This window comes from Pezoporus occidentalis, unplaced genomic scaffold (genome assembly GCF_034315485.1).
Source record: "Pezoporus occidentalis ecotype Australia unplaced genomic scaffold, CSIRO_AGI_Poc_V1 ctg67, whole genome shotgun sequence".
NCBI lineage: Eukaryota > Metazoa > Chordata > Aves > Psittaciformes > Psittacidae > Pezoporus > Pezoporus occidentalis.
This window is the reverse complement of record NW_026916019.1, coordinates 3,887,494-3,902,179: the sequence shown is the minus strand read 5'-3', so window position 1 is coordinate 3,902,179 and position 14,686 is coordinate 3,887,494. Positions and strand designations below refer to the sequence as shown.

At 41.4% G+C, this 14,686-nt stretch overlaps 1 protein-coding gene across 1 annotated transcript in view; it reads left to right on the top strand.

Annotated features, from left to right (window-relative positions):
* The window catches only part of AIG1 (androgen induced 1), a 129,147-nt gene that overhangs the window by 101,665 nt on the left and 12,796 nt on the right, over positions 1-14,686 (top strand). The window contains exon 4 of the mRNA XM_062640828.1: positions 13,799-13,914. Coding sequence (XP_062496812.1) covers positions 13,799-13,914 — 116 coding nt within the window. The remainder of the gene's footprint in view (positions 1-13,798; positions 13,915-14,686) is intronic.

The window sequence follows — 14,686 nt, the reverse complement described above, 5'->3', positions numbered from 1 at the left end:
CAGTCCCTCTCAGGTGAAGGCAGTGGTTGCAGTGTTATGTCCCCCAGTCACCAGCACCAGGCTGTGAAGTAGAGCTCAGGTGGGTGCCCTCATGCCCATTCCCCCTGGCACGGAGGAAGAACCTTCTGCCTCGGGGAAGAATCTTGCGTCTCAGCTACCAGCAGAGAAGGATCAGTAGAGAAGGTTTCCGAAGGATCCAGGCGCAGTTCTAAATGCTGCTGCTTATGTACTGTGTGCAAATTTACAGTTTTGATAGCTCAGTTTTCTTTTTAAAACACTGGCAGTGCTTTCCTGCCTTACAGGGGTGCTAGAGGCTGGTTGGTGTTTGCTAGGTTCCCAGCTGTTGTGTGGGAGAGATGGAGTATTTGTTTAGACAGCAGTTGTGGCATAGAGGTTTGTAGTATGTTCATAGCCACCATGAGGTCATCCACTAATGTGGCTAGAGTCATTTCAGCCCCTTGATCCCATCTGAAGGCAGGCTGGAGGAGGACACCAAAATGCAGTTTCTGTTAGCTTCTTCAGGCTTGTATGTTTTCCTAAAGGTATTGTCAACTTTTCCTGGGAAGAGGAGATTGGAAACTGTACAGGGACTTCTTCCCAAATATCATTGTGATGTTCTGGCTCCCAAAGCTACTCCTGCATCCTTTCTGCTTCCCAAGATATGCCTAGCTGAAGGCATGTCATGAATCCTTTAATCTCAACTGTATGAGTCACTGGGATGCAGGCTGCTAAGCCTGGGCTCAAATTCATGCACCCTGTCTAAAGTTGCTGTGAAGCTGAAGTCCATTAGTTTTAAGCTCCCAGTTGTTCTCTGCTTTCACTAGCAGAGAGGGGTCAGAACAAGAATAAAGTTCACAGGCAACAGTCCAAGTATTCCTCTGGCCTTTTTGTGTTCTCTCTAGCATGTCTACATTGACATTTAGAGAGGGAGGTGAGTTCACATTTAATATAAAGGTTTGAAATAATCTGCTTTGATTAGGGGCCTAAACGATTGGATTTTATCCACATAATTTTCTTCTCTTGCTGCCATGAATGTATGAGGTCAGTACATTTAAGCCCTTAAGTAGCTGTGGACTTCCTACGAGAACTGTTCTGACTTTGACCTCCTGATGGGACTGGTGTGGTGCTGTGGGCTGTGCATCAAAAGCATCACCAACACCCACATTCCAATACAAAATCCATCAGTGACTGCCTATCGCCTTGGTTTAGACAAGATGCTATTTCTTTCTTTGCATGCATTTTTTTGCTGGTAAAGTGCTTTTAATTTTTCTCCACTGTCTCACAGAAATGTTATAAGGGTCAACTGAAGTGTTCATAAAGCATACTGACAATAGGAAGTTATTTTAATTATTAATAAGACTAATGTTCATACCACCATCAAGGAGTTACATTGTGGCAATTCCTGCTCATCCCATAGTGGCTCTGGGTTACCAAGAGTCTCTTCATGTACTCTTTGTCCCAGTTTGCTAAGAAGTCTGGGGTTTTGGTTTTGTTTTGATGCTTTTTTTTTTTTTTTTGCAGTGAAATGGCAGAATAGTAAGTGATATTCCTGAGATGAGAAAGCAGTATCATGCACTGGAGAATGGAGAGCTGTTTAAAGTTCAGGATTTGTCTAAGGACTGTAGTATAGTGCCAAGTCTTTTTATAGTATTTCCACAGCTCTTGGACATTTCGTCAGTGCAACAGGCTTTTCTTTATGTTTTAATTTTGTTCTATAGCAGGGAGCATTAAGAAGTTGATTATAGGACTAAAGAAGACTGCTCAACAAGGTGGGCTAATAGGTCAAGTGTTAAAACACTAATACCAGTGTACTGACAGGTACCTTCTGCAGAAATGCCAATGCAAGGTTTAGCAACCCACTAAAAATGTACCACAGCAGCAACGGCAGCAGAAGAGAAACAAAAGTGCTGAGCACACAGTCTGGTGTGGGTGTGCGTTATGTACCCTTTCTGCCCAGCACTGCTGCCAATCAAGTGGGCCGGGTTCGATCACTTAGCTGTTCTTGCTGAAAATAACACTGGCACAAGATCCCACCTAGAAACTTGCAGAAGTGAATTATACGTGTGAGTGCCCCTAAGCAGTAGTGCCTAACTGCTTGCTAGTGGTGGTTCCGGGGGCTTGCAGAAAAGACAACCCTGCTGGTGGGAAAAAAAATTACCCTGGGAAGCCTGTGATGAATAAACCAGCAGTGTTACACAAGTCTCTTTTCCTTCTGGCATGCCTTTGCAATGCTCTTAGCTCAGTCCTCTGTCAGGCTATCAGTCCGGGCCGTCCTTGCTTTTCTCCACCATATCATTGTCCTGACTTGGTGCAGACCCAAATCTAAAATCTCTGCTCTTCTCAAGAGATTTCCTTCTCTTGCCCAGCTTCCTGTGCCCACCATGCTGGTTCCCACACCTGCACTCCAGCTGTGTGTGCTTGGGATGATTCTCTGGTCTTTCCCTTAGCAGTGAGGTTATCCTTACTGCTCCCTCCCAGGGGAAAATATCACTGCTGTGGAGTTGGACTGCTCTTAATTAAATGTGCATTTTCCCCTTTCTAGCAGCTGCCATTCTGCAGTATAAGGCCTCTGTCAATCAGTCTCAGGCAGCTCAGGATCACTGTTACTCCTCTTCAGTGACACATACGTAGTGATCTTGCTTGTTTGTAAAGGTTTACTCTGCAATTCTTGCACTTGTAGTCACTCCAAGTGCTTTAGTTGCAACAGAGCAATGTTACAGCTAACATTAGGAAATGTGCAAAATAGTGACTGCCTGATCCATTCTCATCTGAAAGGCATTCCCATTCCACCTCAGACACATGTTCACACACAGTGTGATCATTAACAGTGAGGAAACCACATGTAGAACTGGGGCCTTCCTGTCATCTCTCTGTTCCTCAGCTACAAATGGTGACAGTTACAGGACTAATTAGAAAATACTCAGATATCAAGAGAGACTTCTGAAGTGCACAGTGTGGAAATACTGCAGGTCAGGGTGGTTCAGTTTTCCTTTTCTGCTTTCACCCCAGAGAACCAAGGGGATAGTATTAAAGACCAAGTACAAAATGCAGCAACTTTTTACAGAACCAGCTTTGGCCAGGGAGGGGAGGTGGAAGACGAGTTACTGAGGGCTGACAAGACTGTATATAAAGGCCAATGATCATAACAGCCAGGAAATTAAGGACGTAGGGTCATCGAATCATAGAGTTACTGAGGTGAGAAGGCTGAGGGAGATTGTCTTGTCCAACTCCCCTGTTCAAGCAGGATCAGCTAGAGCCAGTGGCCTAGGAGAGTGTCCAGTCAGATTTTGAATATCACCAAGGCTGGAGACCCCACAGCCCCTCTGGGCAACTACTTTCTGTGTGCAATCACCTGACAGTTAAAAAAGATGTTTCTTGTGTTTCAAGAAAGTGTCATGAACCACTTGCATGTGTAGGTGACCTCAGTCCCAATGCTGACATCCATCCCTCAGCACAGAAGTTGTCAGACCAGCTGAAAGGATACATGGCAAAACTTTACAGATGACTGATTGTACAACTTTGTGAGCAGGTGCTGCAAAGGAAGTTCTGTCTTGAGTTCCTGTGGCAATAGGGGAATACAGGTATTTTCTAGTACCAAAAAAATGTATTATGACAAAAGTATCACCAAACTGATGAACCTCTCAGACAACATTTATCAGGGTCCTGAGAAGGAGACCAAGGGGTACTTCATGTTAAATACTTAATATCTCAGCTGATTTCTGTTGCTGGGAGGCTGGAGCAGAATTCCTCAAGGACTTTATTCCATGAGAGAAACTGTGAAGCCAGGCAGAGTAAGAAGTCCTCCTTCCTCCAGGGTTCTCCAGAGTAGGAGACATCAGACCTCATCCCATTGCAATCCTCCCACTCACCTACTGCTCTGCCAGGAGCCACTGACCTTACACATATGACAGTTCTGCTCCCCTTCTTGCTATGAAAAATGCTACCATGTGGTGTGAAGAATCGTATCTCATCTACAGCTCTTCTTCCTGTTTCACATCCAAAATAGAAGAACCGTGTAGGTCACTGGTAGTGTACTGAAATCAGCCTAGCTGTTAATGAGGGAAATAGTGACAGACAAATCAAAGTTAAGCTGAACATAAAAAATCAGGCCAGGCTCTGCCAGACAAACCAGAGAAACCCATAGCTTTGATAGTATGGGTATCACAGCTGCACTGCAATCTGATCTTCCTGAAGCCCTTTGATACCACATATGTTCAGTATCGCAGTCCTCTTGTGATGCTCATATATTGCCCATCAATTACTGCAATCCTCAAACAAGTATTTGACAGCAGGAAATAGCAGGCCATTTCCCATTAAAAGATTTATCAAGCTCTGCCTTATCTGCATTAAAGCAAGATTACATATGTTTGCAGAGTTCATAGTCTAAAAAAGTAAGGAAATGTACAGCACTGCAAGCGGTGTTAGTGTCAGTTTTATTTACATCCTCTAATTTTACAGTATTCAGTAAATAAGTACAGAAATACATTTACGGATTACAATGTCAGTGATCAATGTCCACATTTACCAAGAAAAACGGGTAAATAGAAATGTGTTCTATGTAAGGAATGTCATTGAATTTTGCTCTAAAAGAAAACACAGTTTCTTATTTTTTGACATTTGACACTGTAACAGCATAATCTAGGGTTACATGATGTATATTTTGTCTTCAGCTCTCATCACTTGGCAGAGATGGTCCACAGAAGACATGAATGTCATAGGTAAAGCATGGGTGAAAGGCAAAACACCTGACAGTTTCTGAATATGTTCCTTTTCCCCAGCTCTACTCCCCAAATGCGTACCTTTTCACACTTGTCTAAACCACACTTTAGCCATTCAGTATATTTAGATTTTAGGAAGATGCAACGTTGTCAGGATTCATACATATTTAAGAACAAGGGCGAACACTTTCTTGCATACTATACTGGTTAACACTGAGATCTTTCTCAGTTTAAGCATGTATATGCGTGATTTAATGTGATTCCATTTGTAAAAAGTATGCCACCCTCTTGAGACCCTTGTATTTATCTGCTTTCAATTACATTTGAAGTATTCAGAAAGTCTCCTTTACTAATACCATCCAAGTTGGAAGCCACATATCTCGTGCATGAGACTGTCAAACATGAGTAGTTGCAGATGTCAGTGCACCAGTGGCAGGAATCCAGGAAGATAGATCAAGGCTTAGTCACTGAAAAATACACTCCAGCACATCTCAGATACATAGCATTGTAGCACCTCATGAGGAAAACGTGTCGTGACAGGAAATCAATAACCTCTTGGAGGTGATCTGGTTTTGAAATATTCTTGATTAATTATGATAGGGTGTGTTTGGCAACTTTGCCTGATCCAGCATTAACTTAATGCTTTTTGCATGAAGCACTGTTGTAACTAGTCTCATAAGTCAAATCTTATGGTTCAAGTCAGACTTTAAAGGGTCAGGTTATAGATTTTGTGATGTCTTTGTGTCCAACATTGCTGCCTTTACTATGGTGTGTAGGCATTTACTATCAATCAAAATAACAATTGTTTTAACATGAACAAGGGCATTTAGAACTGACTGTATTTGAAGCAGAATGATTCTCCTAAATAAAATATGTCATACAGTGGGTAAAACAAATAGGGAATGTCTGCGTTTTCATGACAGAAGACCTCAGTTCAGGATGTTCCCCAGGCTTGTTTGCTTACATGCCTTCTTTGCAGAGGAGGAGCAGCTCTAGGAGGCACACAAGCAAGGCTGCTTTGTCTTTCTTCCCCTGCCTTCCTGCGCAAACTCATTTTACCCCTCAACAAGGTTTCCAACCATGCCTGCTGCCCCATCTGCCCCTCCACAAATACAGGTCCACAGCCCATGCCTCCTGCCTTCCCTACACCCCCACCACTTACCCTCTCTTCCCTGCACCCCAGCACATGTCAGTACCTTATGCACCCACTGAAAGCACATCACTGCTGGTCTTAGTAATATTGTGGTAATAGTAGATATTACCTCTAGACTCTGCTTTGGCCAGGGGCATATGCACTGTTGATTGAGAAGTTCTTCCCTCATACACCTCTGCCTTGCAGTGAAGTACGTGCTGTTTAGAAGACACAGGGCAATGCACCTCAGGCAAAACTGGTTACAGACAGATCACTGGGTGCAGTAAGGCAACCATGCCCATGTTAGTCTGCTACTGCTTTTTGTAATATGAGAACAAAAAAGCTTAGGAGTTACATCCTCTAGAGTTATTTATTAAAGGATTTTGCTTGTATAATGTAAATAAATAAATAATGATAATTACAACATCTGTGAGATAAATTGTATCAAGTTGCAGATAGTTGCAGTCATCATGTGATAGATTAAAGTTTGACCTTTGGCTACTTCACCTGCACAGCACCCAATAAATCCATCTCCTCAGTAACCACTTCCAAGATTTTAAATTTCCAAACAGCATCAAAGAGCCACCATTTGAAAAGGAAACTGCCAAATAATGTTTTTTTGATTTTCCCAAATGTGGAATTTCTTTCCCCAAATTATACTGGCCCAAAGCCCAGGACAAGCAATATTCAGTCCTGGACCAGTGACAGATTCAGAGTCCAATGTCTTCGGGGTAGAAAGAAGATACTTTGGCTATCATGAAGCCAAAAATATCCTTCTGCAAAAACCTTAGTGCTAGCCCTGGGAAATTGCCAGATATTAGAATTTAACATGGCACGTATTATGTACAGATAAATTTTTCAAGTCAGTTAAAGAGATTTAGAAAACATATTGGTGTAAATTTTTTTCTCCTTTTGAGAGATGGATTAATGATATGGAAGGAGATGGCTTTTCAAGGAGAGGAATACTATTTTCCGTATGAGTAAAATTGTTCTAAAACATTGCTAAAATACATCTGCAGGCTTTCTTTAGAGATTTTTGTGCTAGGAATCCGTGAGGCTCAATGACTTTACTAGCACTTTTTCAGCATGACCTGCATAAACAGTTAGCATTCATTCATGCAAATGAAATCTTGGTGATACATGTAGGTGCGTGTGTATAAACATTGATTTTAAGGATAATTATAAGATCCAAGAATGTATTTCTTTGCCTAAATAAACCTTTTTTTGCAAATAGTTGCTTAAGAAATTCTAGGGCAAGTGGTTTCTAACGGGTAAGAAGCAAATAAGCTGAATGAAAAATGTAGAAAAACTGTAACATTGTGATTAATGAATGATCCTTGGACAGGGTGTACATGTGTCTGTGTTTCACATTGTTAGCAGTGAGTTTTTTCTAAGGATTTTGTGGCAAAAATAAGGGCTTGATGTTGAAAGTAAAATTGGGGTCTGCAGGGTTTGATCAGCTGTGCTGAGTACACAGAACCTGAGCTTTGTTGAGTCTCTTATATTTTCAAAGCCTCCTAGCAATAGTGCAGTGCACATTGTCAGGAGCTGACTGGGGACTTTGGGCACAGCACTGAAAGAAGAGAAAGCCTAGTTAAGGGATCCCAGCAAAAAGGAGGGAGGTGACTTACGTGACATTAGACTTGGCATGTATTTAATGATATCTGGATATATGGCATGCAGTAAAAGCAGTTATATTGAAGTTAAGAGAAAATTGAAAGTTAAAGAAAATTAAACATGTAACAATACTGTTCCACTTGCAGTGCAACCCTGGTTTTGCATAATTCCGCTATTCCAGATATGCCCTGTCCCAGCCAGGCCCATCCCTGATATCATCCTGTTTCAAGTCTGAGTGACCAAGATTTTGATGTGTCAAGGCATTATTTGTGCCTGCCAAATGTCCTAATGGATGTGAGAGGAAGGCCTGTGGTGATTGAAAGAGGCCAACACAGAAGCAGGGATATGTCGCCCTGGGAGCTGCTGAATCAGGGCCGGGAGAGCACAGAGCCATCACTTGGGCTGGTAGGATGGGAGCTACAAAGAAGCAGCTTGAAGCAGCAGGAGCTCAGATGGGAGAGAGACAGCTCAGAGGGAGGCAAGTGAAGAAGCCTCCGAAAGCAGAGGGGAATCGGGACAGAGGGTCAGTCAAGGTAAAAGCTGAATGCTGTTGAAAGGGCCAAGATGTCTCAGAGCTATAAACTTCAATGAGGAGGTAGGCTTTCATACCCAAATTTGTTATTACTACAAGTTTGATGCTTGCTCATATCAGTCTGACACTCAAGAATGGAACTGAGGAATACAATGTGATTCTTCATTCCTACATAGTGGTACCCTGTGTGCCCTCAAGTGAGGCATTCCATCTCCATCTTGCCCTCCTCCAAAATGTGGATAGGATATCCTGCTGCTACAGATCAGGGCTGCTGTGAGGGTATGTTTAGCAATGCTCCTGAGGTGCTGAAGTGCTTCGGTGATTGGCACTGTGGAAATTGTATAGATAAACACCTATATATAACCTCCCTGACATTAGTACAGTCACAGGGGTGAGATCAGATTGACACTATTATTTCGATACGTAGTATGTACTTCATGCATCAGAAACAACCAGAACAAATCCATCAACAATTAGGTATGTGTGGAGAAAGTGACAGAGTTCCTGTTAAGTCAGATATGCCATGTCTACTGTATTTATCTACAGAAAAGAGGGATGACATTAAAGAAGTGTTGAATTTCTTTTCAAAGAACATTGCGGTCTTCTTTTGATTGAAAATGGTTCTCTCTGGCTCTTGTGTGTTTTCTGGCATTACAGGGTATTGGTCTTTGTTTAGCTCATACAATACTTCTTCCTCCTTCCAACCTACAATAACAATTAACGAGCCGTCTGTGGCTGCCTTGGAGTGCATCCTGTGCATCAGCATGTCTCAGTTAATAGTCATAATTTCTCATTTGTAAGAGGAAAAGTGCTACCAGCACTTTGAGTCTCAGAAGGGCTCAGACTCACTCAAGGATTCCAATTTATTATGCACCCAGCTCTGATATCCTGCTGCTCTCTTTATGGATTAGGCTGCCTTGGTGGAAGGTATCATCCTTCAGATGACACATAAATACTCTCTTGCCAGCTGTTCCTTTCCCAGAAGTTCCTCAACGAGTAAATCATAATGGTGCTCCTTGGTTTACTAGTTTCTGATATCGTTCTCGGTGTTATTCTAGGAACATGCAGAAAATGCAGCTGTATTACTGCTTTTACTTTACAGATGGCCCTGACTGCAGCTGTAGGGATTTTTAGGCCTATTAGTATTGGTTTCCAAGGTGAATACACTGGTAGTACTTCTAAATTAAGAGGAATGGTCATTTTGATGGTTGTTTTTGTAAAGCCTTTAATCTCAAGGTGCTTCTTACCTGAAACGTCAGAGGAGATGCAGGCAGATTGCTTTGCTCATTCTGACATGCAGCAACTGTTTAACAACATGTACCCTGGTTATGAGCTCAGAAAAAAACAGTGAAGGGTAACATCCTTCTGATGGGAATTAGATTCTTTAGAGGGATGTTAGAAAGACAGAAAGCAGAGGCAGCCAGCACATGCAGCAGTTTGCGCAACAGTTCACGCAGCAGGGTGCAAAGAAGGGGCCTCCATCAGATTCATATCAGCGTACGTCTCAGGTACAGTGGCAATGTGCTGCAGGGCAGTTTCCCCAGCAGATGGTGGAGCAGCTGCCCATGCCAGAGCAGAGTCTCTGGTATGGACAAAGCTTTGGGTAAGGGATGAGGCCTCCAGCTCCCTGGCTACACAGGTTCTGTGGATCAAAACCCATCTGCAGCCTCCTTGTTGCAGAGAATGGCAGCAGTTCCAGGAGGCTCCCAGTCCACCAGCTGCATGAAAGCATGACATGAAAGTGACATGAAAGCTGCAAGTTTTCCTTTCTTGTCTATGGGCTTTCAATGACTCTTAAGAGCATGGGCTGAATGGCATGCTGAAGCCAAGGTCCATGGTATTTATATTGAACTAAAATGTCCTCTACCTTGTAGTTTTTAGTCTGATCAAATTGAGTAGCAAGTCACAGTCTTCTGTTCATTGGAGTGAATTATAATTACAATTTACATGAACCCCACATGGTTTCAAGATCCCTGTGGTACTTCTGCTTACTGACCGGGCATCAGAGAAAGCAAAAGTTTTTTTAGACTGAACTCCTTGTTGTAAAGGTAGTTCTGGACAGTATCTGCAGATCAAGATTGGGTGGCTTGGGAAGATAGCACTGCTGTATTTGTGCTAAGGACAGAAAATAGCAATACACAAAGCTGTCAATTTAGCACCTTTTGAAATGCTTTTAACATTCCCTTTAAAACTAAGGGAGGAGAAAAGGCAAAGTGAGGTATTAATAAAAACAGTGTTAAACAGCACTTACTTGTTGAAAGATAAAATATATAATCAGTCTTTCAAGAATGAGCACTTAATTTGCCTAAAGATTATTACAGAACTTACTGTACCTGATTTGCATAAAATCTTTTTTTCCAACTAACTGTTGTAGCACACACATAAAATGGGGAAGCACAGTCCTCCATCAAAGCTCAACTTCTCAAGCCAACACTACAGATGTGCTGCCTATTTGTAATGTGATTTAGCAGTCCCAAATATCATTAGACACATATATACCATAGGGATGTGCATTTTAATACCATCTTTTTAAAGAGTGAGTAAGGAGCAAAGTTTCTCTTAGGAAGCGGTGGCAATTGTTAAAGAAATTAATCCACTGCAGCTCTTAGGGTGGCTTTTTTGCAGTGTGTGCTAATTCAGCTTCACTCGGAGGTTGCTCCTTTGAAGTCAGTCTCTGGAGAGTTTCCTCGATCAAATTCTCCATATGATAACCTTTCTGCAAATCCATCTAGGCTCTTTATGTTGATCTGGTTTCTCTCTGTTTTAATGCATTGTTAGCAGCAGCTGAAATTTGGCAAGCCATATTTCTTCCCCAGTTGTGGGTTGTGGGACCTTGAGAAGCACTGCCAAGTGCTTTGACAAACAAGGTGAGAAATGTGCTGTCCTTTAGCCTGCCAGTAAGTAGAAGAGATCAGTCCCAGCGATACCAGTCAGGCATCTTTGATCAGCACAGCATGATCTTCAACAAACAGGTCAAGGAAGCATCAGTGGTATTTGCTCTCTAAGCTTCAGATTCCCTTTGGCCCAAGTTTATTCAGAAATCAGGTAGCAAAAACGTGAGTATGAAATTTCTGGCCTCTTGCAGCTTTCCTAGCCCTGATGGATCCCACTCACATGTTTGACCCCTGCTCACCTTAACTAGGCTTCAGTCCAGGTGCCAGTCTGATTCAAATTTGGTATTTATAGCTCCAGAGTTTTAATTGGCACTGTTTGACAGAAGGTATCCCTGCATACAGAATTTCATGTTTTTTAAATTACAGGGCTTGGAGGGGCTGAAATGTAGGGAAGGCAAATTTTATCTTGGTTGTAGTTTGGGTAGAGCACTGAAACAGCTTTTTAGAGTGGCAGTTTCACTACAACATTTTAAACCAAAGTTCATACTCTGGATATGTAAAATTGCAGTGTTTGCAGGTACATTACATAGGACATTTACTATAACAGACTAAGATTAAAGATCTAAGATCTCTGATTTTCTCCCTGCACTTTTAATTGCACTGCACTTTTAACAAGATTTGGTACACAAACTGTTTAGTGATACAGTTCATTATCCTCTTCCCCCCCTTTACCTTTAGAAAAGAGTAGAAGTGAGAATTTAGGGAAATAATGACCTATTTTATTATATAACTACAGGAACTGGAAGGAGGGAAAGGAGAAAAGCACCTAGATTACCGTCTTGATTGCTGAAATTATTTTAACTACTTTTTAATTGGCAAGCTGTTGAGTTGTTATCAATGAAGAGTGCATCAACAACCAGTATCTAAAGCAGTAAAAATTTCAATTGAGAAACAGAGCTCACAAGTTCTGTAACCATTATCCATATAGTGCAGAGTTAAGACTAAGTGACTGGATCACAAGAATATGTCATGCAAGGAATATCAAGGGTAAGGATTGGAGTTAATAGTCTTTGTTGCCTTCTGTCTTCTTCTCTGAAGAGGTTATGGAGGCAGGGCAGAAGATATTTGCACAGCCTCCAGCTACCCTGTTTTGGGGGCTGTGCAGAGTAAGGTACTGATCTCTGTATGAAATCCTTTTCCATACAGATGCAAGTCATACGTGTGAATCTCCAGGGCTTGCTTTGCTGTCAGGCCCTGTTAATGGACTCTGAAAGTCCTGCACAGTTTACAGACCTCTCATCTAATAGTGGGCACCTCTATCACAGACCACATGTAAAACATCTTTGCATTCCCTTGATGCTGATTTATACTGTTTAAAGGAATGGGGGTGGAACAAGTTGTTAAAAGATGAAGAAATTGAAAGCTCCCCTAACTGCTGTATTATCCACCTGACATTTGCCAAATGCTAGTCATTAATTACTAATGCCTTGAAAATCAGAGCAGTTATCCAATTCAAATTATGTTACATCTCTGAGACAGGGCATTTCCATTATCTTATCATTTCCCATTCAAGCAGTTCTTCCTTCTCTACAATTGTTAAAGGCTGAGACCCCACTCTTTCCTCGCATTTGAACCTGATAATCCACACAAGAATATTTCTACTCCATGCCTGTTCTGTCTTTGTGTTGATGAAAATCAGTGTGATTTACGGCATTAATTATTGCAAACTTACAAATCCAGCCCTCCAGCTCCCCCCAGAACTACATGTGCGCATCTGATGGCAAAACATGGCCAGCATAATCCATAACCTTATTTTCCATTTGGTGATCAAGTGCTTGGGGAAGGATTGAACCTGGTTTAGTGCTTAGGCTGCCCTTGTGGTAGTACACCTGCAGACATCCCTGTGGACTGGGCAGGAGAGTTCAGTCACAGGCACACCAAGCCCCAGAACGAAACTCTTAACTGAAGTAATTCCCTTTGGACATCAGCAGTAATTTGGCCCTGTGGTTGCAAGGCAGCATATGTTTCTTCAGTCACCAATAATGTTGGTCCTAGATGAGCTGTGTATTCAGAAATGATGGGGTTTATTTCCTGGCACATTTGTTCTTTGCTTATATACATTTTCATGCCTGCCAGCACTCTGAAATCTAGACATGGAGTGTTGGGGGCAGGCTAGATGCAATTTTTCATGCTGCTGACATTAATTGGATGAACAGACCTTCTCAGAAGGGGCAGTATACGAAATGTGTATGGGAAAATGACAAAATAAGGAGTTTCACAGCTAAATAAAGTGGCTGAAAATGTTTTTTACAGCTTTGGCTTTCCTATGTTTCATTTGGGAATCTAAAACCATTTTGCACAACAACTAACAAATTAAGATTCACAACACCTTTCTGTGGAAGATAATTGCTCCTGTCTTACAGATGGAGGAACAGAGGTATTGAGGCTATCATTTGAAAATACATCCCGTTTTCAAGTCCCCAGACAGAGATACGTTTAAACCTCATTCTCAGAAACATTATATACCTCCATTTATATTCATTCAGTTGGTATTGTTTGTGCTTAGAGTCTCTGAAAATCAGATGCAATGCCTTCTAACTTGAATGGTCAAAATAACTGAGGTGATGTGGCAAGGATCTGCAAACTGCAAGGCTGACTGGCACCCCCATGTCTCCTCATGCCATATCCCCTTTTTACTCACTGTCTACCTTGGATTCCTGGACAAAAGAAAAAGCACATTCTGCTCACTGATTTCGGCTGCTCTTTTGAACAATTGGGCATGATAGGGACGATATTGTTTGGGTTATTGATCGACTTTATGGAGGCATTTTACCTTGTTTTTCTAACCATCAAGAAATTGACTTCAGGTTTTTGTGATTAAGTTTCTTACTGTAGAACTAGCATGGAAATGCAGTGAGAATCACTTGTATCACCTGCTTTTCCCCTGTTGTTTTGTCTTTTTCAGCATACAACAGTTTTGCCCTTTGTATTAATCGAGATGAGAACAACACATCATCAGTATCCCAGCAGGAGCTGTGGACTGGCGGCAGTGTGCACCTTTGCTGTTGGCTATATTTTATGGTAAGGGCTGTACACGCTGTGTTTTCATATTGTATTGGGGATTTTATACTGCTAAATTTGGGCACATATTTCATTATGGATATAATCGCTAACAGATTCACGCTGCATGCCTGGTTTGGTCCAAGACCTGGGCTTTGTCTGGTTTCCCCAAATGCTTATATTTTTAGAAAGTATATGCCAAACCTCACACAACAGGAATTTGTTGAACAATCCCATGTAAGCAGTAGTCTTTCCAAGGGTACATTTTTCAACCTTTTTTTCAAGCTAAATGTTTTTCTTGGACCTTAGTTTTATTGCTTAGGATTTTTGTTCTATCAAATAAAATTGAGAATAGTCAAATGATTTCCTGCATCAGTATTTAAGTGGCAACAGAAAAGGTAGAACACCGTCTTTTTTCCTTACTAGCTCATAAATTCTTTCTGTAAAATTAATTACAGAATAAGCCAGTAATCCAAACACTCTGAAGTTTGTTTTAAAAAAATGCAAATGTTTGTGAAAAATTAAACTAAAACAGAAATAACTTTTCGTACACAACATTAAATTAAGTCTTTGGCCAGTTTCTATTTAAGCACCTGATTTGCATGACAGAGTTAATTTACTGTGGTCATACTAGCATTGTATTTTTCACTAAACTTCTGTTTTATTTACAATACTCCTTTAATACCATCTATCTTTTACCCTTCCTGCAAACATTTTATGACCCTCTCTTCTCTTCCCTCAGCTAAGAGGATATTTTCCAAAATCGAGGATAATACTTGCTTTTCTGCCTCTC